This window comes from Pangasianodon hypophthalmus, chromosome 8, assembly GCF_027358585.1.
Source record: "Pangasianodon hypophthalmus isolate fPanHyp1 chromosome 8, fPanHyp1.pri, whole genome shotgun sequence".
In the NCBI taxonomy this organism is placed as follows: domain Eukaryota; kingdom Metazoa; phylum Chordata; class Actinopteri; order Siluriformes; family Pangasiidae; genus Pangasianodon; species Pangasianodon hypophthalmus.
In genome coordinates, this window is record NC_069717.1 from 18,044,816 (window position 1) to 18,070,268 (window position 25,453).

General features: G+C 36.7%; 2 protein-coding genes across 5 annotated transcripts in view; both read right to left on the reverse strand.

Moving 5' to 3' along the window:
* Window positions 1–13,145: 13,145 nt before the first annotated feature.
* On the reverse strand, window positions 13,146–18,162 carry LOC128318713 (microtubule-associated protein tau-like). Its single transcript, XM_053236298.1, has 5 exons — window positions 17,341–18,162; window positions 16,534–16,673; window positions 15,457–15,775; window positions 15,250–15,356; window positions 13,146–13,444 (listed from the first exon to the last, which is right to left on the reverse strand). Exons 1-5 carry the CDS (start codon window positions 17,555–17,557, stop codon window positions 13,385–13,387), a joined length of 843 nt encoding a protein of 280 aa, XP_053092273.1. The 5' UTR covers window positions 17,558–18,162; the 3' UTR covers window positions 13,146–13,384.
* A 3,680-nt stretch (window positions 18,163–21,842) lies between these two features.
* Window positions 21,843–25,453, reverse strand: part of gapvd1 (GTPase activating protein and VPS9 domains 1) — a 73,231-nt gene continuing 69,620 nt past the window's right edge. For all 4 annotated transcript variants that reach the window (XM_026925073.3, XM_026925071.3, XM_026925072.3 and 1 more), the window contains 2 exons: window positions 25,201–25,398; window positions 21,843–23,545 (listed from right to left, as the gene is read on the reverse strand). In XM_026925073.3, the coding sequence (XP_026780874.1) occupies window positions 23,405–23,545; window positions 25,201–25,398 (339 nt within the window). In that variant the 3' untranslated portion in view covers window positions 21,843–23,404. The remainder of the gene's footprint in view (window positions 23,546–25,200; window positions 25,399–25,453) is intronic.

Here is a 25,453-nt window from a genome sequence, read left to right on the forward strand (position 1 = left end):
GAGAGAGAGAGAGAGAGAGAGAGAGAGACTGGCTCTTTGTGACATTCCGGAACTCTTGACTGAGTCAGTTTGTGTATTATTTATGGATGTCTTTTAGAAAATTCAAACAGCAGGCTGAGTTTTGTCACTTCAAACAAATGCTCAAAACTCGGAAAATATTCACCAAATCTCTTAGCTAATGATATGGTTAGTCTAAGAAGACTTTGCTGCTTGAACATTTAGTAATGAACATTTAGTAAAAGCCAATGCTGGTGGTGCCAGATTTTGAATGGGACTGAATGGGACCTTGACACTCATGACTCATGACTCAAAAAATATGTTTTGAAACGATTTGATATTTAGAGGATTTATAAAGGGGGGCTAGCTGTGAAGATTTTAAAGTATGAATAGAGTTTTTAGGTGAAAGTTTTTAGATGGAATTTAAATGAAAATGTGTTGAAACAGTGAATTCTGATTAATTTCACTCAAAGCTAGAGTGGTAATGACATCACCCACTTTAGCTTTCCTTCATTACAATGAATGAAGGAAGAAAGAATCTGCAGAAAGTGTGATCTGCCTGTAATTTGGCATGAAAGGTCCTGGTCTACCCAGCTTTGACCATCTGGATTTTGGTGGTTGTAGCTTGAGAACTGAATGAACAAGAGCACTTTTTAAAAAAAAAATCCCATTCAAGTGAGTTGGGGGGGGGGGGGGGGGGGGTGTATGCACAGAAAATCATTTGGAATAATAATAATAATAATAATAATAATAATCAGAGAACAATTAGTGTATTGCTTCCACAGTTAGTGTGTAGGATGCCTAAAAATATTCTGTGTTTTGCCCCCTAATAATAATATACAGTGAATTTACTGATGAATGTCTTTGTCTTATAAACACTTCACACAGGTTACTTTAAACTAGGAAATTCTGTTTCATGACAGAAACTACATTTATGTTGAATTCTTTAACAAACTATACTGAAAACAGTGGTCTTTAATTAATTAAAATATATTGACATGTATATTGCAATGAAAGACACAGACTGACAGAAAGGATACTTCAACGGTTTTATTAGACAAAACATACAACTCTAAACAGCAGAAAGGGAAACACTGTAACTAAACCAAGGTGGAAGCTTAGACCACTATTAAACAGAACCAGGAAGTAACCAAAACACAGTGAACTTGAAAGAGAGCTACCAACAGAAACTACAAAAAACAGGATATGCTGAAAAGAGCTTAGCTGAGCAAAAGACAGCTAGACATACAAAAACAGCAAGTGATACAGGCAAAAGCATACATGGAAACCATGGCAGAGTAAGAACACATAGGAAAGTTGCAATGCTGTGCAGGAAACTGATGAAATGGGGGGTCTTTTATGTAACCGGTGATGAGGCAGAAACGATGTTCAGGTGTTAACACTCTGGCGAGGCTGGGTGCTGGGTTCGCACTGCTGAGGGTGTGGTGGTGTAAGCTGTGGAACTGGCTGGACTGGGCATGTTACATACATATTTTCAACAAGGTCTTTATTTAAAGTTATTAACCAAAAGTCACACAAGCATAAAACTACACAGTTTCAGTGTAAGACTACACTGAAACTACCCCAGCAAACAAGCCCCTTTGGAGCCTGTGTGGGTCCACTGCGGGCAGAAAATTGAACCCGCAGTGGGCATCCCACTCAAGCGTGAAATGCAGGGCACGTGTGGGATCCACAAAATGGGGCCCAGGTGGGGCCCCAGTGGGACAGCCCAAAGTGTGGGCTGAGTGTGGGTGGCTCACACTAAATAGAGTGGGCCCCCAGTGGGACCCATTGTCGGCCCACAACATACCCACAGACCCTAAAGCCTGTGTGGGGCCATTGTGGACCTGTGTGGACAGCCACTTGGGCATACTGTGGGCCCACTGAAGGATTGGGCATAATATGGGCATATTGTGGGCACAGATCTGGGGCATGCTGTGGGCACATGCATCTGTGAGGATGCTCTGTGGGTCCTAAGCAAATAACAAAATTAGTTTGGTCCTGCTTTGTACTTGCAGTATACCACAACGTTACTATTAATGCATATGCAGAATAATTGCACTTGTTGAAAGTAGCAGTAATAAAGCAAGACTCAGTCTTTAAGTTTAGGCTGAAAACATATTTGTTTAGTCAAGCCTTTTGTGAATATTTTTTTCTTAGGTAAAGGAGCAGGTCTGGAGGGTTCACAGGCATAAAGTGTTGTGGTGAACTGGGATGTTTGGATGCTGTCACCATGCCCCCACTCTCACGTGTTCACTCAGGTTTGTTGACGGTGGAGTGGCTGGCCGCTTTATGTCCCAGGGTGCCCTCATTTCTGTGTTACCTTCAGACTCTCCCTTTTAGTTATGCCGTCATAGCTAGTCTTGCCGGAGTCCCTGCTTGCACTCTGCACGCAAAGTACATTGTTCTTAACCATTACTGGACAAAAGCTTACCTAACAATCTCTCCCTCTTTCTCCCTCTCTCTATCTCTCTCTCACACACACTGTTGAGCTACACATGCTACTCCTGAGATACCAGTAATCCTGACCCCTTCTCCTCTCCGGACCTGCCTGATCCACCCTGATGCCCTACTTCTGGTTGGAGTTCTCATCAGTTGAGGTCACTTGCTGGCCCCACAGGGACAGCCTGAAGATCACTGGAATTGCTTGAGATGGTGCCACTTGAGGGCAGTGGAGATGGCTTGGGGATCTCATATGGGGAGTTGTACTGTGATGGCTTGGGACTGTGATTGCTGTGGTGGCTTTGGGGCTATAGTTGCCATGAGCAGCTTTGTACTCAGGACTCATCAGTGGACTCATCAGTGGACAGTGGATAGGTTTAACAAACCGGCCTTCATGTGAAAACTGTGATGAATTTACTGGTTGCACAATTGCACTATTTGTCCATGTAGTACACAGTTATTGAAGGGAATTATTTATAATTGCACTATCCATCAGCACCCAGATGAGGATGGGTTCCCTTTTGAATCTGGTTCCTCTCAAGGTTTCTTCCTCATATCGTCTCAGGGAGTTTTCCACCATCGCCTCTGGCTTGCTCATTAGGGATTACAATTTATTTTGGTTTAATTTAGTTTGAATCTATTTATTTCTGTAAAGCTGCGTTGTGACGTTTGTAATGTCCATTGTTAAAAATCGCTATACAAATAAAACTGAATTGAATTGAATTAACTAAAACTAAAAGAAAAAAATGAAGAAAATATAGAAAATTGAGTAATCTGCATGTGGATTGAATACTGAATGCTGAATATAGAACTACAGAGGCCCTAAAGTGCAAAACACTTTAACAAATCAAAAATGCAACAGCAAAACCAAAAACACAACAACATTAGCTCAAAACGGAAAGGGTAGGTCCTTACTGAAAATCTCATGCTCGTTTCTAATTGGACACAGGGTATGACTATCAAAGTGAAAGGCATACTTTTTCAGTCTGCTGTTATCTTAGCCTAGCGAAAAGGGTTGAATGATTTAAGTTCTTTTCTTCTATTTCACAAATTGAAATGTTTTGCCCTTACTGTGGCAAAAACTTTGAAGCCCTTCCAAGCTTCACTGCGGTTAAGCCAGCCGTTCTTCCTAAAACCACGGTTAATCTAGCCGCACGTACAATTTATAGGCGCAGCTATTAGAGACTTAGCGGTAATAGCGCCGAATTCGGAAAACGAGCGTCCGCGAGCTCCTACACAACCAAAGCAACTTAACTTTCTACACAGCGACCATTTTATTTTAAATCAGTAACAAAACAAACACACAACAATTCACAGTATGAGTATACAGGCTGAAAGTTCACATTTAAAAATGGGCAATCTGATCAAGTTTAAAGAGACGCTATAAAGCATTTAGCCAAATAAAATAACTTTAAAAACCATCATTTAAGAACCTTTATTTTCTATTATTATTATTATCATTATAAATCAAAGCACTAGATCTGTCAATATAATTGTGCCCGGAAGCTATTTTAATTCATTATCAAAGGGACATTTCAAATTGGTAGACGATCGAACCCACTTACATCAGTTCACAGTGACCTACCCTATGCTCACAATAAAGATCATTTAATTCTACTGGAGAATTTAAAAGTAATTGCTCTTTAAATTCACAAGATCTTATAAAGGTTATAATGGATTACAGTTTTTCCCAATTGTTTGCACACGTTTGCTGAATCTCTGGCCCATTGTCCCAAAACGCTATACACAGAATACAAATCCCTAGCAAAAGCAAACACTGCATTCAAAACTGTTTTAACACAACACTTGTTTCTTTGCACCAAAATGACACACACACGTGTCACTTGAATAGATCTGTCTACCAATCAACAACACACTGATGTGCTCGACACAAAACACTACTATGAATATCCCATCAGTAGCTTCATGCCTTTTGCATTGTCAGTGTTACACTGTAGCCCGTTGTAAAAGATTGTTACAGTAATGTATACCTACTCAGATATACATAAATAAACACACAAATGCAATACAGTAACAAAAACATTGTCATTTACAGTATTTCTAAAATGCAGTATTTTTGAACACTGCGTTTTGTATGTAACACTTTCCATACCCAACAGGAGAAAACCAGGAAAAACAATCAGTAAGATAAAGGGTTTTCTGTACAAAAATAAAAAATGAAAGTGGCTCATTCTTTCAAAACTCTAAACACAAAAAGTCAAAAACACATGCAAAATTTAAGAAAAAAGAAATTAGGTTGCATCCTGCCTCCTGTTTTGGTCTGGCCACAGCACCTCATCTACACCACAAGCAATGTTCTCCCTGGTTAAATAGCAGGGAAAGAATCTTCTGGAGTGAAGGATCCAACTGCCTAAAGCCCCCACTTCAACTTCACCACATGCATCCTCCATTGCCTGGAGAAGAGGCACGTGTATGAGGGAATGGCAGTCATACACCTTCCATCGCCATGCCAAAAAAAAAAAAAATCTTCAATTGGGTTTAGGATTGGGGAATATGGTGAGAGGTATAGAACAATAAATTGTGACTGGTCAATGAACAAGTTGCAGACCAGAGCAGCCCGGTGGAAACTCATGTTGTCCCAGATGAAAACATACCTGGGCTGCTCTGGTCCACCCCTCTGCTCAGCTAGAATGAGGATTCCATGTAGTGTGTTCAGGAATGTGATGAGAAGGGCGGTGCTGTAGGGACCAAGGTTGACATGGTAACGGGGGACGCCTTGCTGGCTACCAGCTGTGCACATGGTGATATTCTCTCCACACTGTCCAGAAACATTCACAATGGCATGGTGGCCAATAATGGTACCCTGTAGACCTGTTTCATCCAGATTTGGTTGTGCTATAATACACGGTTTAATGCAGACAAGCCTACTTGGTGAATGTTATTGAATATTGTATTATCTGCAATTATGTGGGTCTGGATTTCTCATAATCTAATGGTATTGTTTGCCACCACCATGTTGACAATAGCGGTCTCCAGATCTGGTGTGGACAGCTGGTGGACCATGGCCTGGCCGTCTCTCTGTTCTACAGAAGAGCCTCAAATATGATTTGATTGGTTACAGTAAGCTAAAATAATCTATTTTCTTTCAATATGAAATGACATTACTGTAACATTGCCCAACAATCACTGAGTAACATAGGCCTACTGATATGTCGGACTGCAGTATACTACAGTATACATACATAAAGAGCATAGTTTAGATGGTAGGTAACTTACCGGTTCTCATTTCTGAATGTAGGGATGAGATTGGGCTGAACTGTGGAGTGGCTCAGGTTGGGCTGAACTTTGGTTGGGCCATTCAGGGTGTAATAGAATAAGTGCTTCTGTGAATATGTGAAGGGGTGTATCCCCATCAGACATCTCACTCATGCTACTTAGACAACTACTACAACTATCTCCACCTCGACACAACATTCACAATAGTACAACATTGATGCAATAGTAATAATAATAATCCAATAATATAATATAATTTTGAATGCAGGACTTTAACTTGTTACTTGTTTTTATAATGTTGTAATATTATTTTTACTTAAGTAAAGAATCTGAGTACTTCTTCCACCTGTGTTAATTTTAAATAATCAATGCCAGAACAAAGAAACTCACTGCCTTATATGATTATACATACATTTTACCTCTTTCCTTTGCTGCTGGCTCTAGTGCTTTGACACAATATACCTTCTTAACTTCAAGCCCTTAATTTCAAACACTTTCTGGAATTGAAGTAAACTTTTACAATCACAACTTAAATATTTTTTCATAATTTATTTTTTTCATTAAGAATAGAGTACATATTTATATATATACACACAAAATAAAATATAATACAGAACAAAACAGAACCCTCTGCACTGGGAAATATCTGGAAAGAAGCAAATGAAAATAACACCAGGGTGAATGCCCCTACACTTTCATAAACCCACAGTCATCAAAACATGCAAAGAGTAGCTATCTAATTGTTGATCCAAAAACCTGTGATTTAGATTATATTCATTCCAATTGCAGTATAAAAATAGCAGCATACCATCAGGTCCTGCTGGGCCAGAAGAAATGCTTGGTGACTGTGGTTCTGGTTCTGAAGATGGTGTATCATGATCCCCTTCAATAACACTCTGGCTGTCTTCATCTGAACCTGTGCTATCCAAGTTTGCAGCTGAAACACAAATAAATGTTACAAAAATCCATGCATATTTTCAGCATATAGCATGTTTCAGGAATGAATACTGACAGCGATTGGCGGATGCAGTAAGCGAAATTCCAGTGTCATAAACAAGGAAAAAGGAAAAAGTTGCTGAATTAATACATGAAAATAACCAGCTAAATGCTCACATCAAATATATATTTTAGCAAATATATAAATATATTGGATTTTACATAAATGTCTAGAAGAAAACATATTTGACAGCTCAGAATAGATTTTTTTATTTCAGCATAGTGTGAAATCAATGCTTTATTTTCATTTTATTATTTTTGTTTATTCTAAAATGACATCACAAATCAATCACTGTCAGTATTCAGTTATGAAAAATGTCATCATTGCACTGCTACTATCAGTCTAGAGAGGGTGACAAATATATTGCCATGTTTGCTGAATTTTAAAACTACTGCAGAGTTTCTGTGTGTATGACGAATGCGGCAGCCAAGACAAGACGACCAAGATGCAGTTACCTCTCTTCTACCAGTGAGCAACACACTACAGAATAATATAAATGGGTGTAGAGCTGCCTCAACCAATGAATGTGCAAGTAACATGAATACATTAATTCATTACCAAGCACAAGGGAGAGAGCAAAGTGCTACACTATCCCTCTCTCAGCAGCCCATTATTACAGCTAACAGAATTAACTATTTAGGAAAGTCCAACATCTTTAGTGTTACTGAAACTAACTGGCATAAACTCTGTAGTGTCTATTAAAACAAAACTTTAAACTTAAACCTCTCTTTTAAAAATCTACAGATAACCTACACAGTCCATGTTTTTTAACTTCTAACTGTTGTATCTTGCAGGTTTGTGAATTTCCTGCCCACTTATTGTTGTCTCTATATTAGGTTCCACTCCTTCAGCATTGCAGTCTTTGTTTTTCATGGGCTGAAGCATTTCCGCTTGTCCTTTGGATCATGCATCAGTTAGTTTCTTTGTGCCTTGTCTTTGCTTTTCAGGTTGCATTGTGAGTTGTTCCTGCTTAGGAGTGTCTGGGATTTTGTCAGTACTGACAGGGGACTGTTCAGTGTGGTGGTGAGACTCAAAGCATGTGCTGCTTTAATGGTAGGAACTGCACTGCACTGTAGAATTTGTTTCCTCTGGCACTGGATTCATGCAGGTATTACTTCACTATCATAAGGTTTGAGAGCTGGACACTGGAAGTGGTCCTAAGATACCCAGATGTAGTCGATCCAGAGGTGCTCCAGATTGGTCAGTGTGCAGTTTAACCCGTTTAGCAGGGCCTGCAACTTTGCGCTCATTACAGTGCTGGCATCTCTGTATGAACAAGTGGACATCTCCTCCCCTACTATACCTGATGGACCCATTCCAGGGTCTTCCCCTCCCCTAATTGACCAGACTGAGGAGGATTGTGGCATGTTTGCAAGATTTCTGTTTGCAGAGAGGCAGGAACCAGCAGGAGAAAGAATGGATTTAGTTTCCCAGGTCTCTCCCAATGGTAATAGAGCTCCCCTTTCCATAGTTCTACTTGGGACCAACACAACCAGGATTTTTCATACTGCTAGGCTTTCTAGTGCTACTTTGTATAAGGGGGCCAAATTCTCTCTGCAAAATGGATAGGATAGGGTCAGCTCTCTGCTCCTGTGCCAGCTGCTCATAGGTGAGGGGCTGTAGTCACTTTACAGATGGAGTGCCTGGTAGCTTGTAGTAGCCGTTTCCTCTGCACATTTCTCCAAAAGTTCAGGGCTCCTTAGTGCCAAGGAAACAACATTGTCTACATCATCTTTGAACCTTTCCCACAATTTTTGGTGTCTTTGACAGTGCTTACAGTCTGTACAAGGTAAATTACTCAACTCTGCCAACAGTTACACTCGCCCCAACTTCCACCATCTCATGTTGACACTGCATCTGCATTAGAGTGACATTTACCTGCCCTGTGTTTAATGTCAAAGTCATATTGACTTAGACTACAAGCCAACTGTTGGTCAAAATGTTTAAATTGAAACACCCACATGAGGCTTTTGTGGTCAGTATGCAGCACAAACCTTTGACCAAGTAGGTAATGGCAAAACTGCTGAGTGTAATGGACAATGGCCAGTAACTCCCATCTAGTAACACAATATCTCTTCTGTGCTGGAGTAAGGTGGGTACTAGCATATGTGATCACTTTCTCTTCCCCCCACTGGAGTTGTGACAACACCAGATATCCAGATATATCAGCAGTGTTTCCCATTGGAGTCCTATAGCACTAGCTCCATGGCTCTCGGAAATGTATGTGGTGCACTGTATAGCCCAAAGGGCATATGGGCGTGTTCATAGAAGCCATATCGGGTAATGACTGCCATCTTCTCACAATCTTTGTCATTAACAGTGATCTGCCAGTATCCAGATTGATGGTCAAGGGTTGAGAAAACTGCTGACTCCTCCAAGCACGTCAAAACACTCTTCTATCTTGGGAAAGGGAAACGCGTCCTTTACTGTCACACTGGTAAGTTGATGATAGTCAACACACCAGCAGCCCCTCTGTCCTTCTTACGGACCAGGACTACTGGTGATGCCCATTCTGAGGATGATGGTAGGACAACGCCTTCCTCTACTATAGTCTGAAGGTGCTTCTCTTCACCCTGGAACCCACAATGTTGTTATTCATACAGGCTGCTGCACTGGCCTAGATGTTCCAGTATTGATTTTATGAGTAACAGCAGACAAGTAGCCTAATTTAGTGTCACTTGTTGCTGCTTATATCTCAGCAGGAGCATGATGAGTCTCTGTTGCTGTGCTTCACTGAGTTTCACTGGAAGCAGCAAACAGTACTTGAAGGTGTTCTGGCAAGTCTGTTGCAACCTCGACTCTTCTCACTTCTGGATGCTGTACTTTTAAAGACTGTGTTTGCTGGCTACAAGGTGGCTGTTCCCATAAGGGGAATCATCTGTATATATTTCCACCAGAAGACCAAGGCAAGCTTTCTTAGGCAGGGTAGCCTTATCCTTTGATAAATTCTCACTTGACTTGCTTCTCTGTGGTTATTGCTACAGATGTGGCCAATCATCAATCGGTATCATGCAGGATCACGCTCATGCTGCGGGCACAGGAAAAACAAGACCAGTAAGGGGCAGTCATGTTTCATTTGAACAAACATGGCTTGCTATTAGATATAGTAGTTCTGCCAGGACATATACTGTATAAAGCGTATACTCTTTTTCCAATCCAACGGTGCTGTTTCTTGTACTGAAGTTCGTGATCTACCTGGGTCTGTGAACCTCTCTCAGAACCGTTTTGTAACAAGCAGCTGTGTATTGAGCTACAGTATGTTGTTCCATGTGCAACCTGGTGTGAAAAAATTAATTTAAATTCTAAGAAGCCTGCCTGCAGGGTGCCGCATGATCACGTGTGATGAATCGTGTGAAACCACGTGGAAAAAATGTGCCTTCTTAAAGGCCACATCTGTATTCTGCCTGAAGCAATGGCTTTGGAGATGCTAGAGGGCTCCAGAACAGCACAGATCCCTGGCCTTGGCTCATCAGCTTCACCCCATACAAGGCATTCACATTCAGGAGGCAATCTCTAGAAGCACTTGAGCTATGTGTTAGTCTGGTCCATCTCCCCCAGCTATCTCGGCAGGCAACAGCTCGTGTTCAACAAAAGCCTTCCCGCTAGCATGGATCATTACATTAGCAGCTCTTAGTAAATGAAGGCCAAAAAGGACATTGTCATGGATAGGGTCCAAATACTCTTCTCATGTAAAGCTTCTAGTGCCCAACTGAAAGGCAACCTTCAGCCCCCTCACTTCAGTCATTTTCTTTCCTGACTCAGCATTCCTGAGGCAAATCCTCTCCAATGGAGTCTGTTCATTTGGAAGAAACTGCTGGTACAGGCTCTCTGAGATAACGGTTGCTTTGGCACCAGCCACCGACCACCACTTGAACTGAGATGCTGTTGACTCTCAAAGCTAGCAGCAGACTGGGTCCTAGATGTCGTGCAGCCAACTTGTGGGGCAGGGGATTGATTTTCTTGGTTGATACACCTTCCTATGGAGGTAGCTTCTAGCGCTACTCATCTAAGTCTACTCCAGGATATGCAAGTGTCACCAGCTGCCTAATTATTGTCAAAAAAAATTCTAAAACTATTTTGATTGGCCAAACCATTTTCTACGAACTTTACAAGACAGTCAGTAGGACACTCTCTGGCCACACTTAAAATTTTCTTCAAACTAAAAAATGCACATTTGACAGAAATTTTCTATGCTTTTTCCTGGTGATTTTTCTAATTAATAAATCATATATCACACAAATTAATAAATACGTGGTTGGCATGTTTGCCTTTTTACCTCCAGAGTTGGGGGTTCAATTCCCATCTCTGCCCTGTGTGCGTGGAGTTTGCATGTTGTCCCCATCCTCTGGGTACTCTGGTTTCCTCTCCCAGTCCAAAGACATGTGTTGTAGGCTAATTGGCATTTTTAAGTTGTCTGTAGTGTATGAATATATGTGTGTGTGTATGTGTGTGTGTATGTGTGTGTATATATATATATATATATATATATATATATATATATATATATATATATATATACTTGCATTGAGATCTCCTTGGACTTCATATTGGTAGCTCCAGTCAAACTGCTGCCAAATGCCAACTCAATACCTCCCAAACGGAAATGTGATATATGTACACATATGAAATATACATATATTAAATATATGCACATAGAAAGTGAAAACATATATGTACATATATATCTGCCCATATATAAAACCTATTAGAAAATGGAACAATCTCATATATTGACATATAAAACTAGCCCATATAAATATATATGTTTATGTATGTATAATACATTAGGGACATATATATGTCACATATATAATTATCAATATATATGACATATATTTCTTTCTTAAATGTTTAATATACAAATTACACATATATGCATAGCATATTGCTTACATACATGTTACATATATATGTCCCTAATGTATGTTTTTATATAGTCTTAGTATATATTTTACATTTAAAATGAAATATATATACAAAATATATTTTTGATAAATGTAAATGGAATATATAAATGTCATATATAAAAACACTGTGTGCACATATATTTGGAATGTATGTTATGTTCTTATATTAGGTATATGAATTGCAAAATATTTTGCATGAATGTATGGTGTAAACTAAACAAATGTAATAAACATGCTTTCATAAATTTCTTACATATTTTTAAATATAGGTTATGGACAGGTACTTACACACTTGCAATGCAATGCACATGGCATGCCTAAGCCCTATACGGTAAACGGTGCAGTTAGCAAAAAAGAAGTAATACAGTAAAACAGTTAAAACATTAAAACTTTATTAAAACTGTTTTAATTTAAAGAGAAAAACTGTTAAGCTGGGCAAAATTAGAAAACTACCAAACACACAACTATTGAACTGATTATGTTTAGTTAAAACTGAACATTTTAGTTTTAAAACATTTATTTAAGGACATTCAAATTATAATCACCTAAAACACACTAAATTAACACAGGACGTACTTCGTTAGGTAGATAAACTGAATGTTTCTGAAATTTAGGCATTATTCAGAACCAGGTGTAAAGTGTCATCACACTGATACACCAAGATGAAACTGATAAATTCTGATGGTTTTATTGTCACATTTGGTTTAACACAACTGTAAAAAAAAAAAAAATGAGCCCAATTAACCAAGTGATGTACATACTAATTATTGCATCAATTTTTGTTCTGTCCAAGGCCACTTTTGTTTCCCCAGGGCTTGCATTTTTGGACTTGCCACCTAAGAAAGAGCAACATAATGGACATTAGAACAAAATCAGAATTAACTCCACTCATATCTAACTACTCAAACATAAATTAAAATTTTCAACCTAATTCTTGGACAGCCTGCTTCAGTAAAATCAGTATAGTGTAAATAGTCAAACTCAAATTATTTATAAAGCATCATATTTCAATGTAAATGAGTGTACATATATCTGTAAATATGCCAGAATTACTATACTAGGGTAGTTTTATTTTTTGATTTTCACCCCTTATCCAAAGACTTATCCTATACAGACACATACACACAATAACCTAGGGGTGGGCGATATACCAGTAGAAACGATTAACCAGTAGAAATTTGTCAACCGGTAGAGATTTTGGACTATCGTCTCTATCGCGGTTATGCGCTCACTTCACGCTGATGTGCGCGTGGTCAAATTAACGTTTGCACACATTTTTAAGCACTGCAGTTTAAACACAAGTGATTTTAATCCATTGAAACACAAACGCATGTGTAACAGTATACTGGATCCGGACTTCGCTCTTAAAGGGGAAGTTACCTAATATTGCTATTGTCTTGTCATTCAGGTTAATCAAACAGCAGTGAGAGAAAATCACTTTTGTTTTTTGTACCTTTAATAAGAAGAAATTCATATATATATATATATATATATATATATATATATATATATATATATATATATATATATATATATATATAATGTGTGTGTGTGTGTGTGATATTGACACTGGTGATAAGAATTATGAAAAATCTATGGTATCAAAGATTTTAATATCTAAAAAACATATTAAAAGACTAAACTATATCATGATATATATAATTATCATAATATAAAATTACTCATATCATGATATAAGATTTTGGTCATATCGCCCACCCCTAGATTGCTCTTTAGAAGTGTCTCAATATCAAATACTCCAAGGAGAAGCATCCGTGCCATGGTAGTGGGGCTGTTTGCATGGCTAGCTGACCAGAACACATTTTTTTGTCACACAAACTCCTGAGCCTGGGTGAATTTCAAGCTGTGGGGAGAGAACAAGCATGCATTATTATTAAAGTGATATTAATAAATAAAACATTGCTTTAACAAAAAGTTTTTAGGGGGCCTGATACAATATAGTGTTGCATTACATACTTTCTATACTATTACTAATACTACTTCTACTACTATTACTAAATAATAATAATAATAATAATAATGTTTTATTTATATAGTTCCTTTCAAGGACCTAAGGACATTTTATAAAGCAAGATATCAAGACATCACAGATCATACAGAAATGACAATTAACATATGACAAATAATAACCAATAAACAAACAAAGGTTGAAGCATAAAGGGGGAAATGTTTACAAAACAAAATGAAGGTGCGTTTTAAGTTGTGTCTCTGAGCTCAATGCACACTGTGCGATTTTGGCCAAGATTTGGCTGTCTCAGACAAATTTCGAAAATCCTAAACAATTTCTGAAATCCTAGGCCAAATTCTGTAGTCTTTTAAGCGCTAGTTTGACAGGTTCGCCAACTTATTATCATGAATAAGTGGACAATTTAATTCAAACGGTTACAGTTATATAATGTAGTATGTAGTTTACATTTTTACAACCACATGGTCTATGGTGAAAATACATGAACTGCAGTTAAGAAAAGTTAAAACAATTGTACTTGGTTAACTTTGTGTCAAATAAACAGTTTCTTCTAAAAGGAATTTCAATGCTGTCTCAAAATATTATTTTCTTGTTTTCTTTCCTTGAGTTTTCAACCTAACCAGTCACGACAGCGTTGTGCAATGTCAAAGAATTTTATTTTAGAAATGGTCTCTATTTGTCTGAGATGTTGCACCAGAAAGCCTTGTGTAGCTATGAAAATGCTGTGGTATGGATCAGAAGTTTCCTTTAGATGTTAAGAATCAAATATAGATCATTAAAACATGAAAACATAGCCAGATTAGAATGTTTCAAGGATTAATATATTAAATATGGCTGGGTATTGACGCAAATTTCACAATTCAATTTGATTTCCGATTCGATTCAATAGTGATTATTTTGGATATATATAAGGTATATGGCAAATTTTCTCAAGGAAAAAACTCTCTCAACTACTACTGTAAAATATAGTCAGTTGGTACTACATTATTGTAACATTAAAGCTAAAAATTTACTGATTTGTATACAAACACTTAATTTATACACAAGGAGGTTTTTATAATATTAAAGTTACAATACTATCTTTACATAAGTATGTTTTTTTGAAATGTAAACCTTTATAAAAACATTTATTTAAACATACATTAAATGTTGAAGAACAAGAAACATTACAATAAATGTGTGATATGTTGCATATATTTAACAAAATGCTCCTCTCCAGAGTTCTTTTTTCTAGCTGATTAACGAGTTTATGGTCATTAAATATGGTTTTAATAAGGGAAATGTGACGTTATATGACATCTTGTTGAAGCTGTTGTTGGCGTCTTTGAAGCATGGTTAAAGAACTGATTGAGCAATTACATGAGCCAGGATTCATTTCAGTAAATTGTCCTGTATTTATTTATATACCTTCTGGTATTCAATTCATGTTTATTTCACACTTTTGCCCGTAACTGGTATTGAAGATAGAGGAAGAGATGATCTGTTCACGTTCTATGTTAAAATAGAGACATCGATATTTGAAAATATATATTTTACCCAGCCCTAATATTAAACACTGATTGTGTATTCTGAATAAGGTTTAAATATTTAACTTTTGGTTCACATGTATGGTGAACAGATCCTTGGAGACCTTGCTGATACAGCTGTTACTACAGTAGTGGTTAGGCAAACAGCATACTCACAGTTTCCTGTATGGTGGAAGGTGATGCCAGTTGTTTCTGTGGGCTCTGCTCCTTCCCTTCAAGCCATTCCCCCAGCTTGCACATTATACTGAGGAGTTTTGGCATTTCTAGGGAGCAAAACAGTTCAAAAATTGAGATTTTAAATAAGGGCAAACTTATAAATATATATATAAATAAATATTTGGAATTATTTTAATAAACACTTACGACTGACAACATTTGTTTTTAGATTCTCTAATTCCATTTTGAGGGCTTCATTTTCTGCCTTTAATTGTGCTATGATGTCTGGCAAAGGAGGATCAGAAGAAGGTGAGGTAGGTGGAGGTGAAGTAGACGATGATGAGGCAGGTGAAGATGGAGCTGATGGTGGTGTAGGTGGACAGTTAGGCAGCGGTGGTGAGGCAGAAGATGGTGAGGTAGGTGAAGGTGGAACAACTGAAGTTGTAGCTGAAGGGAATCGAGGTCCATGGGGTAATTTTATTTTCTCCAAAAGCTCCCTGTCCAAATTTCCATCACTAGTTTGCCTCTTTATAAAACATGACAAAAAATATTAGGACATAAGGAAAAACATTAAAAACAAAAAGCTGAAAAAAAAAAATAAAATGATAATATGACACTATCTCTGAATTTATCTGCCTCCATTCCCAATAACTACATGGTTATTCTTGGCTGCTCTTCACAACCAAGAACAAGAATAGGAACCTCTACAGAATAAGATGCCTAATTGGGCCTCTTTTCCAAATTAGAGTACGTACTACAATTCGGGCAATTTCAAGCTGTCTAATTATTCACCTTTATTTGAGGAATAAAATGAGCAGACCAAAACAGCTTCAGCCATATTTGTTGAATGATGAGATTTCTTTAACAGAAAATGAAGATCAGCTAACCCAAAACAGTAAGCTCAGAAATAATAGCAGAGTGGATAATAGCTGATGGCATTAAAACAGGTAAACAGATATGTAGACTTGTACATAAGCTTTATGTACCATAAGTAAAAACAGGCAGAGCAACATAAACAACTCTGACAGACTGCTTGTACTTGGCTGTGAAAAATGACTAATCCTGTCAAGATCTAGGGAAAATTGTAGATTATTAGGTACTCCTAACTTTTTAAGTATTTAATTTCTAAATTTAGCAATTCATTTGCAAAGTTATATGTAATAATGATTTTTTTAATGTTATCTTTAAGCAACAACTTTATAGTGGGCAGCCAATTTTTTACATTTGCAATGCAGATGCTAGTTTTGGGTCTCAGTAAAAAAAAATAAAATAAAATGTTGTAACCTTTTTGGGGCTAGATGGTCCATCATTGCTGGTCTCCTCTTCAACAAACTTAGGGTTTGGCCTGCATTTTCTTTTGCTCAGAAGTTTTGGACTGGACTGACGTTGTGTCCTCATTAGTTTTTCTAGGGTGCACTGTTTCTCTGTGGGGAAAAAAGGGGAAATACAAATTGTAGAATCTAAAACAAAAGATACAACTAAGGCTATGACAATGACAACAACATAGGCTGACCATATTTTTTAAACCCTTATTGTAGTGGACAGTCATGCACATGTAAGTGCTTATGCACCCACAGTAAGTATGTCATGATGGCGGACAGTGTTCAAAATATTAGCACACGCACTGGCAGGGAAAGAATATCGCGCAAAATATTCTTACTTTACTTGAGTATTATTGTATTAGTTCTAGACCACGACATTTATAGGCAAATATTGTATTTTTTTCCTCCACTTCGTGTGTCTAACAGCTAAAAGCTTACTTTTTTTAAGATATTATTCTCACATAAACATTTAGCTAAAGATCTTAGAATGATGCACTGCAGTGTAATAATCTACTCGTAGTTAGCTCTTAAACATGATCATGAAAATGAGAACATGAAAATGCAACGCGCACAATAATGCAGTAATAATAGTAATATTAAAAATGTAACAGTTAAACACGGTGAATATCTGCACAATTCCCCGATCTGTACTAGCTTCAATCTGATCAGTAGCTTGGTATATAAATGGCTCATGCGGTCCAGCAATTATTTAAAATTTATTCTCCATGCAATATCATTGTGTGAATTATAATAAAAGTTCAGAAATTACCTGCAATTTTATGCACCGTTGCCTCGTACAAAGGCCATCCGCCTTTAGGTTTTTTCTTCAGTCCTCCTCTCCACTTAATTAAATATACGGATGTGTCATCCAGTCCGTCTAAGAAATCATTATTATCGAAGTTTTTTATGTGTGACGTTGGAACAATGCTCCAACTTTCATTATCCGTTTCTTCTTTCCACTCGACAAGGGCGAACATGTTCATCATCCGTTGGTCTCTCTCCTGAATGCGCGTAATTTGGCGGTCTTTTGATTACGTTTGAATTTTGGCGCGAATAATAAAGACGCCTATTAGGCAATGACGCAACACTAGGTACTGAGGGTGGAACGTATGATAAATGCACGGCCTGAAATGCAGACTGAATGTGTTTCTATCATTCTGTATTTTTGTTTGTTTGTTTGTTTTTTAATCTAAACACTTTATTCAATAATCAGTAAGCATTAAGCATAATGTGTTTATTATGTAAGTCTCGGTTTAGGTCACAGCAATGTAAAAAAAATTAATAATAATAATAATTTGAACCCTACAGTACGTGTATGTGTGTACATGTGTGTGAGGGAAGCTGGATTGATAGAAGTAGCTATGGCTTCTGTAGCCTGTCCACAGCTCTGGGAAAAAAGTTGTTCCGTAACCTATTATTCGGTGTTCCTGGGGTCTACCTGAGGGGAGTGTTCTCAGTCTACCTGAGTGGAGGCTGACAGAAAGGGGTTTCCAGGATGAGAGTGATCCTGCTGAATGTTTGTGGCCTGTGTGAGAAGACGGTCATAATAGATGTCACGCAGATTTGAGAGGGGTGCCAACAATACTTTCATCTTCACAATCCTCTACATATACAGTTTTGTCTGCAGCAGGTAGGATATTAGAATATTACTACATAGTTGAAAGATAATTTCCACTTTTAAATGCGTAAAGTGTCTTAAAAGCAATATATAATAAAGATACATAAGGATACATAAAACCCTTTTTTTTTTTTTTTTTTTTGCTATTTGAGTATTTTTTTTTTTTATTTGAGAAAAAAAAACTCAAATAGCAAGTACATCCCCAAAAACAAACAATGCAATATAATGTTGTCCACTGATAAGGTTTTCTTTGAGATTAATACATTTCATTTCCCCCCCAAATTAAAAGGAAGTTCATTGTTGCATACAGTATATAACAATACAATGCTTTTTCTAATAAATGTAACTGCAACACAATGCTCTTTTTGTACTTCAGTTATGCTAAGTATTTCCACATGCTGTACGTAGGCTAAATAATTGTATTATTGTATTGTCTTATATTATTTGACGGTATAAGAACAAATCTAAAAAATAGTAGCTAGTCCAAACTGGATGGGCGTAATTTAAAGCCCCCCATGAACATCTATCTTGACCCATTTGTGAAGGAGTGCACTGATCTACATGAGCGTGGCTTTGATTGGGTTACATCTGATGATGTACATGGTACCAGCAAAGTATATGCTTTAATACTTGTAAGTGATTCTGTTGCCCGTCCACTCCTACAGAACTTTAAGCAGTTCAGTGGGGAGTTTGGATGTTCTTTTTGTCTTCAGAAAGGAACATTTGTTGAACATGGTCAGGGAAAGGCCAGGGTTCACCCATTTGAGGAAAATGTGGAACTTAGATGTCAAAGTCAGACTTTGCTTTTAAATTATATGTCAGATCCCTAGATTTTAATTTTTAAAATTTTTTTTTGTATTTGGAGACATAGATTAACTGTATATTATTCTGTATGTACCTGCATATGTAGTGTATGTATTAATACGTATGTATGTATTTTCTTACATATAGAAATTGATACTGATGATATGAAAAAAATAAAATTTAAGTTTGCAAATAGAATTTGTGTAGTATTTTTTTGTTTTTATAAGCCAGTTAAGATAAGGTAAAATAAATCATGTAAAAAAAAAATACAATATAAAAAGAAATCATTTTTATTAAAAATTGTGCTAATTCTAAAATGGGATTGAAGTGAAATGTGGATTGTGTAGACTTCTTAAAAGTTCAAGCTGTTCAAATAAGGAAAACAAAGAATTAATGAGGAAAACATAGGCATGTAAAATGTTTGTATGTATGTTGTTTGAATAAAATGACATATATAAATTAAACATATATTGGTGACATATATGGTCATAACGTACAATATTATATAAACAATAATCATATACATAGTATTAATATATGTCAATATACTCATTTAATATGGACAATTTATATATGTTATAAACTTATATCAACATATATCCAGAGATATGTATATATGTGATAGCATTATACTGTCTTATATTTAGCATATATGACAGCGTCACTTGCGATATAGGGACATATATGTCATATATTACATTTCCGTATGGGCTGATATCAACTCCAGACCTTTTATCTGCTTCATTTGTTTTGAAGTAACGAGGGAATGGACCGCACCTGGTCAATTAACTTCTTGTCAGTCAATTGTCCAAATACCTTTGAGCCCCTGAAAATGGAAGTACTTTGCTTAAAATGGCTGTAATTCCTAAATGGTAAATGGCATATTTTTGTGGAGCCTCTTAAAATAAAGCTGATTACATCTTGATTGTTTTATTTCAAATCCATTGTGGTGGTGTATCAAGGCAAAATCACAAAAACTCTGTCATTGTCCAAATACTTCCGAACCTGACTGTACACACACACACACACACACACACACACATATATATATATATATATATATAGGCTGATCAATTAAAAAAAAAAAAAAAAAAGTTTATAAATGAATATCCTTATTATAGGCCCTCAAAAGCTCAAACTTGGACTGGACAGAATTAGAGTTTGAAAACCCTGGCTTATATGGATCCTTATACATTCTGTATAAAAGCCATGCTTCATTTTCTAATATTACGAATATTAAAGGCCAGGGAATAACTGCACACAAAACGTCTTTATCAAAGGTTCTGAGGATGTCTCCAAAGGTTGGAGTTAAGTCCACTAGCTGTTTCTCAAGCACCAAAAATACAACTGAGCTGAAATTTGGTTTGTTGCATCTGCTAATCTGTAACTGGATTTTTTAAATCATTGTTAAATTATTTTAAAAACATGGCCACCTGGCAGCCATTTAACACAACTAGCATTGAGCTATCATCAAAAACTCAATAATTATGTTCCTCTATTGTCTCTTCGTTGTTCTATGCATCTTGAGAGGACCTGGCCACTATAACACAAATAACCAATGTAACAGTCACACATAAAACGGTTTCAAAACTCTGACATTAGCTACGTTTACATGGACACTAATAATCCGATCGTAATTTGACTAGAAGCACAATCAGATCTAAAGTCGCATGTAAACACGTCAATCGGAATGAATTGGCCAAAAACGATTAAAATTTCATTCGGATCGTAAGGGGTGGTTTAAACCTTTTCTAATCCGATGGAGAGGACATGTAAACACTTCATCGGGTTGAAAATGAAACCAGATAGTTCTGCGCATGTGCAATGACATACAAATCACATAATGACGTATGACGCACGGCTGTCAGCGGTATTGGGGCTCTGACCGTAGCCTCACCAGGTGCCATGTTCCCCTCTACCATTGAGCATAGTGTCATAAATGACTGTCGTGTCATCCTAAAGTTCTACTTCCACTCCTCGTCTATGAAGTGGTGCAAGACGACGTTGTCCCACCAGTCCTTGCTTCGGAGCCTCATCCACAGACGCCTTGTTCTGGGCTCGGGAAGGGGCGTTTTAATTGCTTGATAAATACACGCAGTACCGCACAAAACATCACGCGCTCGCGTCTTCTAATTAGCAGCTGAAATAGGCAAATGTTAAGTCTGCTTTTTAAAACGAAAAAAAGAAGCAATGGCAAGAGAGTGGCTGCTAGTATCTGCATGTTGGAATAGCGGGAAACGTGTATTCGTGCACTGTGCGCATGTCAGAAGATTCTGTCATGTAAAAGTGCATATCAACCCGATTACTTTATTCAGCGTTCTTGTAAACACTGCGATCAGATTAATCAATGTGATTGATTTCATTCCGATTGAAACAAAAAGTGTCCATGTAAACGTGACTAGTGATTTCTGAGACATTTTATATAATTGATGTCTGACACTAAATGTATCATTTGATATATTGATTTTTTTGCCACATAATGCTGCAAAACAGCAAGAACAGTTATTCTTTTGCAATTACAAACTAAAAAAAGTTTAATAGTTGTTTATGAATTATATACAGGTTTATATTAAATCACAGACAGTTTTCTCCCATGTGCCTAATCATGCACATCAATCACACTATTTATGACAAAGATTATAAAGCTTTTACATAAAAATGCAGCATGGTTCCAAGTCAAACTTGTTAGATATAATGCATCATTTTACAATACAATGAAAAATCTTTTAATACTACACCCACCCTCATTAACCCACAGCAAACCATGCCAGCAAAATGCATAATGGAGCTACTAGTTTTTCAAGAAAGATGAAAAGTTTTTGGAACCAAAAGATTGTGACAAAAACCCATTAAAAATATATATATATATTTTTAATGAACATTCAAGTATGCTGCAAATGAAGGTCTTTGTTGTAGGTGGCATTTGCTAATCACACATAAGCTAAATGAGAAAGAGCAAGTTAGAAGGAAAAGTTATTTAAAAAAAAAAAACAACATACTGGTAGGACAATAAAAGAACAGAAGGCATTACAGTTTATTTTAGTTCTTTCTTAAAATAATTATTAGACTAAATGAGAATTTGTATGAGATCTGTTCCACTTAAATGAAAGTTCCTGTGTCAACAAGAAACAAAAAGTAAATGGGTCCATTTAACTGTAATTTTAAGTTTTTCCAATTTTCAACCATTATGTACCATTTGTAAGCCAAACGCCAATTACAGATTTTTTTCTATGTACAGCTATGTAAATGTGAAAAACAAAAAACAAAACAACCCCCCTAAAAAAAAAAAAAAAAACACTAGACAAGATTATAGGTAATTGCTTTAGGTATCAATGTATCAATCATAAGCTCTACTGGCAGCATATACTTGGTTGTTATATTCAGCATAGAATTTATCCCACTCTAAGAAATGGGTGAAAACATACACCAATACCAAAACTAAATTACTAAAATTGAATTAAAATTAAAATAGTAAATCAAACCAGAAATTTGATTAGCAAATACAGAGTTATACACAGCACAAATTTATCTGCTCACACAAGGAAATCGTGTTTTTTCTGTTCTCAGTATATTTTATATCATTTGAGCAATATTCCTCCACAGTGCCTGTTCCATTACTCTCATCCAATGGCCAATTTGAAAAATATCATTATATATAAAACAAAGAATAAATATACTTTTAGTTACATAAATATGCATGCCCTTACTTGTCATGGAAGAGAAATGATAAATGAACATGAACACCAGCATACATAATTTTAACCAACTGCCTTTTTAAAAAGCGTGATGCAAGTAACAATCACAAAAACTGCAACAGGGTGATATGCTAGTGATATTTATGAGTCTGTGTTATGATGGAGGGTTTTAAATGATAAATGGTTGCAAAATGTACAGGAGAATGCATGGTTCTTAATTCGTCTCTTAAGCTTGCCTTCACTAATATAATTACACAATCAAAAAGGCTGGTCCCTTCTTTAATTCACTGAGATATTTAAATATTCATGTTAAATATTGATCATTAAAAAAAAAAAAAAAAAACCATAGTAAGTCCCACCACCTCACTCAAAATAAGGGATATAGTCCAAAATTAGTTTAAGGTCAATGTATGGTACCCTTCCTCCTCTACAGTTAAATCTAGCTACATCACCTCACATAATTGTACTTAGTTTACTTTTATTTTTTAATATAATGGCACTTTTTCCTTTCTTTTTTTTTTTCTTTTTCTTTTTATTATTTTTTTTTTTTATACACATTCAATGCCTCTGTGGCTCTAAATACAGTTAAATGACCTAGACAAAGTGAAGCAGTGCCTTGTTGAGTAGGTTTAGTGAAAGACAGTGTAGTTGGTTGTGAAGTCTCATCTTTTTCTCCTTCTCCTTCAACAGTTGCCCATACAGGTGGCTGTTCTGCTTCACTTGCGCTCGTCGATGGTTTTAATAAATTCAACAGCGGCTGTGAACTGCATCCACCAATAGCACTCCTCTCCACTCAGCTGACTGGCATAGAAATTACAGATGTACTGAATGGTGGACAGAAGGCAGGGTGGGTTTGCCTGGAGAGGAAGTGTGAGTAAGAGACAGATGTTCATACTGGAGAACCCATGTATGCATGCATACATACTTCTAACCAGACTCATCCTGAAGGTACCAAAATAGTGGAAATACACTGAATACACAGCTACAGAAAAAAAAAATGATTTTCTTTTGTTAAATATCTAGTCCAAGTGGTCAAACGTACACTCCTTTAAACATGTACTGATTTAAACAGCTTTAGTTATACCTGAAAGGTAATTAATGCTTTAAAATGGGTTCCTGGCAGAGTTAAGCTCTATTTAAGACGTTGGCAAAGAATACAGGAAACACTGGGAAGCAGCTGCTGGAGTGGCTGTGTTCGTCTATAATTTACAATGTACATGAACAAATTTAATGTTACAAACTTTTGATACCTCTAAGGATGTATTAGGTATCGAATGACACACAACAGATTCAAAGCCCCAATTGCTGTGCTATATTTCAGAATAACACACTTCAAATCATGCTGTTACATGATTTATTAAATAATCCACACCAGGTTGGTGTCATATGGTTCCATACAAACACAAAAGTGGATTCTTTTCAAATAACAGCATGGTCTCAAGTGTGTTCTTTCCCATGTTCTTCGATGTAGTCCTTTCAGAAATCAAGTCAAAGTTACAAAGTGCATAGTGTGTATATACAGAGTTATATGGTAACCATCAAGATCGTCTGTTTTAATTAAGATGTAAACACTGTATATATTCACTAAACCCTGTATATATTCACATTCCGGTTTATATTCAGACAGGCCTGACTGCCCGTTTGACTGTGGCTGCGCTCAGTGGTGCAGAGAGCAATCAGCATTTTTAATAATGTAGTAATTATCATTATCACTACAATTATTTGGAAAGTATTAGGTGACACTTCTTTGTAGGCCTATTTAATCATTTTCACATTTCCTCTTTTGGCCAAAAAAAGTGACGTTTTGGACCATGTTCGGATGAAGCTTTTGGTGGCATCCCGAATAAAATAAATGAAAATTAAAAAAAATAAGTAAACTGATGTTAACTATATACTTGTCTAAGGTTAATCAAACATACATTTACATTTTATTTCACATTTATGAAATGGAAAATGAAAAATGTTCCATTTACTGTGACAGAAAGCAAGGACACTATGTTACATCTTTCAAGGAGGAAAATCGAGACTAGATGGTTTGGAAAGGGATTGAAGTCTCTGGGGGTCAGTTAATACTAGAGAGTTCAAAAGACCTACACAACTGTCAATCATTCCAGCTTCATATGTTGATTGGCTCTCAGCTTTTTAAAAAAAAAAAAATTTTTTTTTGAGTGATAAGTGGTAGCAACATACTCCGCTGTTAAAAAGTGGAGCTCTCATGCAAAATGCATAAAGGTCGGAAAGTCTGTGACAGTGTTTTAAAATCTGTTGTGTATGTGTGGGCTTTTTTCATTCATTTTCTTTTACGCAGTACCTCCTTCTAAAGAGCAAGACATGATGGCCACTGTATGTAGGGCAGGGTGATAAAGACCCTAAGCATATATAGAGTAACAGATGCCTCCTATAAAAGTCAATTATGTTGGTAAAGCTGGTCAAATATCTGTACTGTACTCATCAATCAGGACATTTTTCTTCATTCATGTATTGAATTTTGCAAGCCTTTAACTCAGCTCACCTTTATAAGAACAAATACAAGCACAGGGACAAAGTCATCAGCTCCAGGTACAGCATCCTCATTGGCCAAGCTGAGCAGATTCATGATGGTGGAGCACATGCGCAGGATGCACTGCACTTTGTCCCGCGGCGTCTTGTATGCACTGATCGTCCTGATCTCTGCCTGTGCAGAAGGCCATGGAGCCTCTTTCAGATACACCTATAGGCACACAGAGCACAACTCTTATGTTGGAAGGGACATGTTTTTGAAGTGT

Coding starts and splice junctions, on each gene's coding strand:
- LOC128318713 (XM_053236298.1), bottom strand. CDS start 17,557: ATGATGAACATGTTCGCCCTTGTCGAGTGGAAAGAAGAAACGGATAAT. Junction 15,776..16,533: donor GACCATCTAGCCCCAAAAAG/GTTACAACATTT, acceptor TGTTTTATAAAG/AGGCAAACTAGTGATGGAAA. Junction 15,357..15,456: donor AAAAACAAATGTTGTCAGTC/GTAAGTGTTTAT, acceptor TTTGCTCCCTAG/AAATGCCAAAACTCCTCAGT.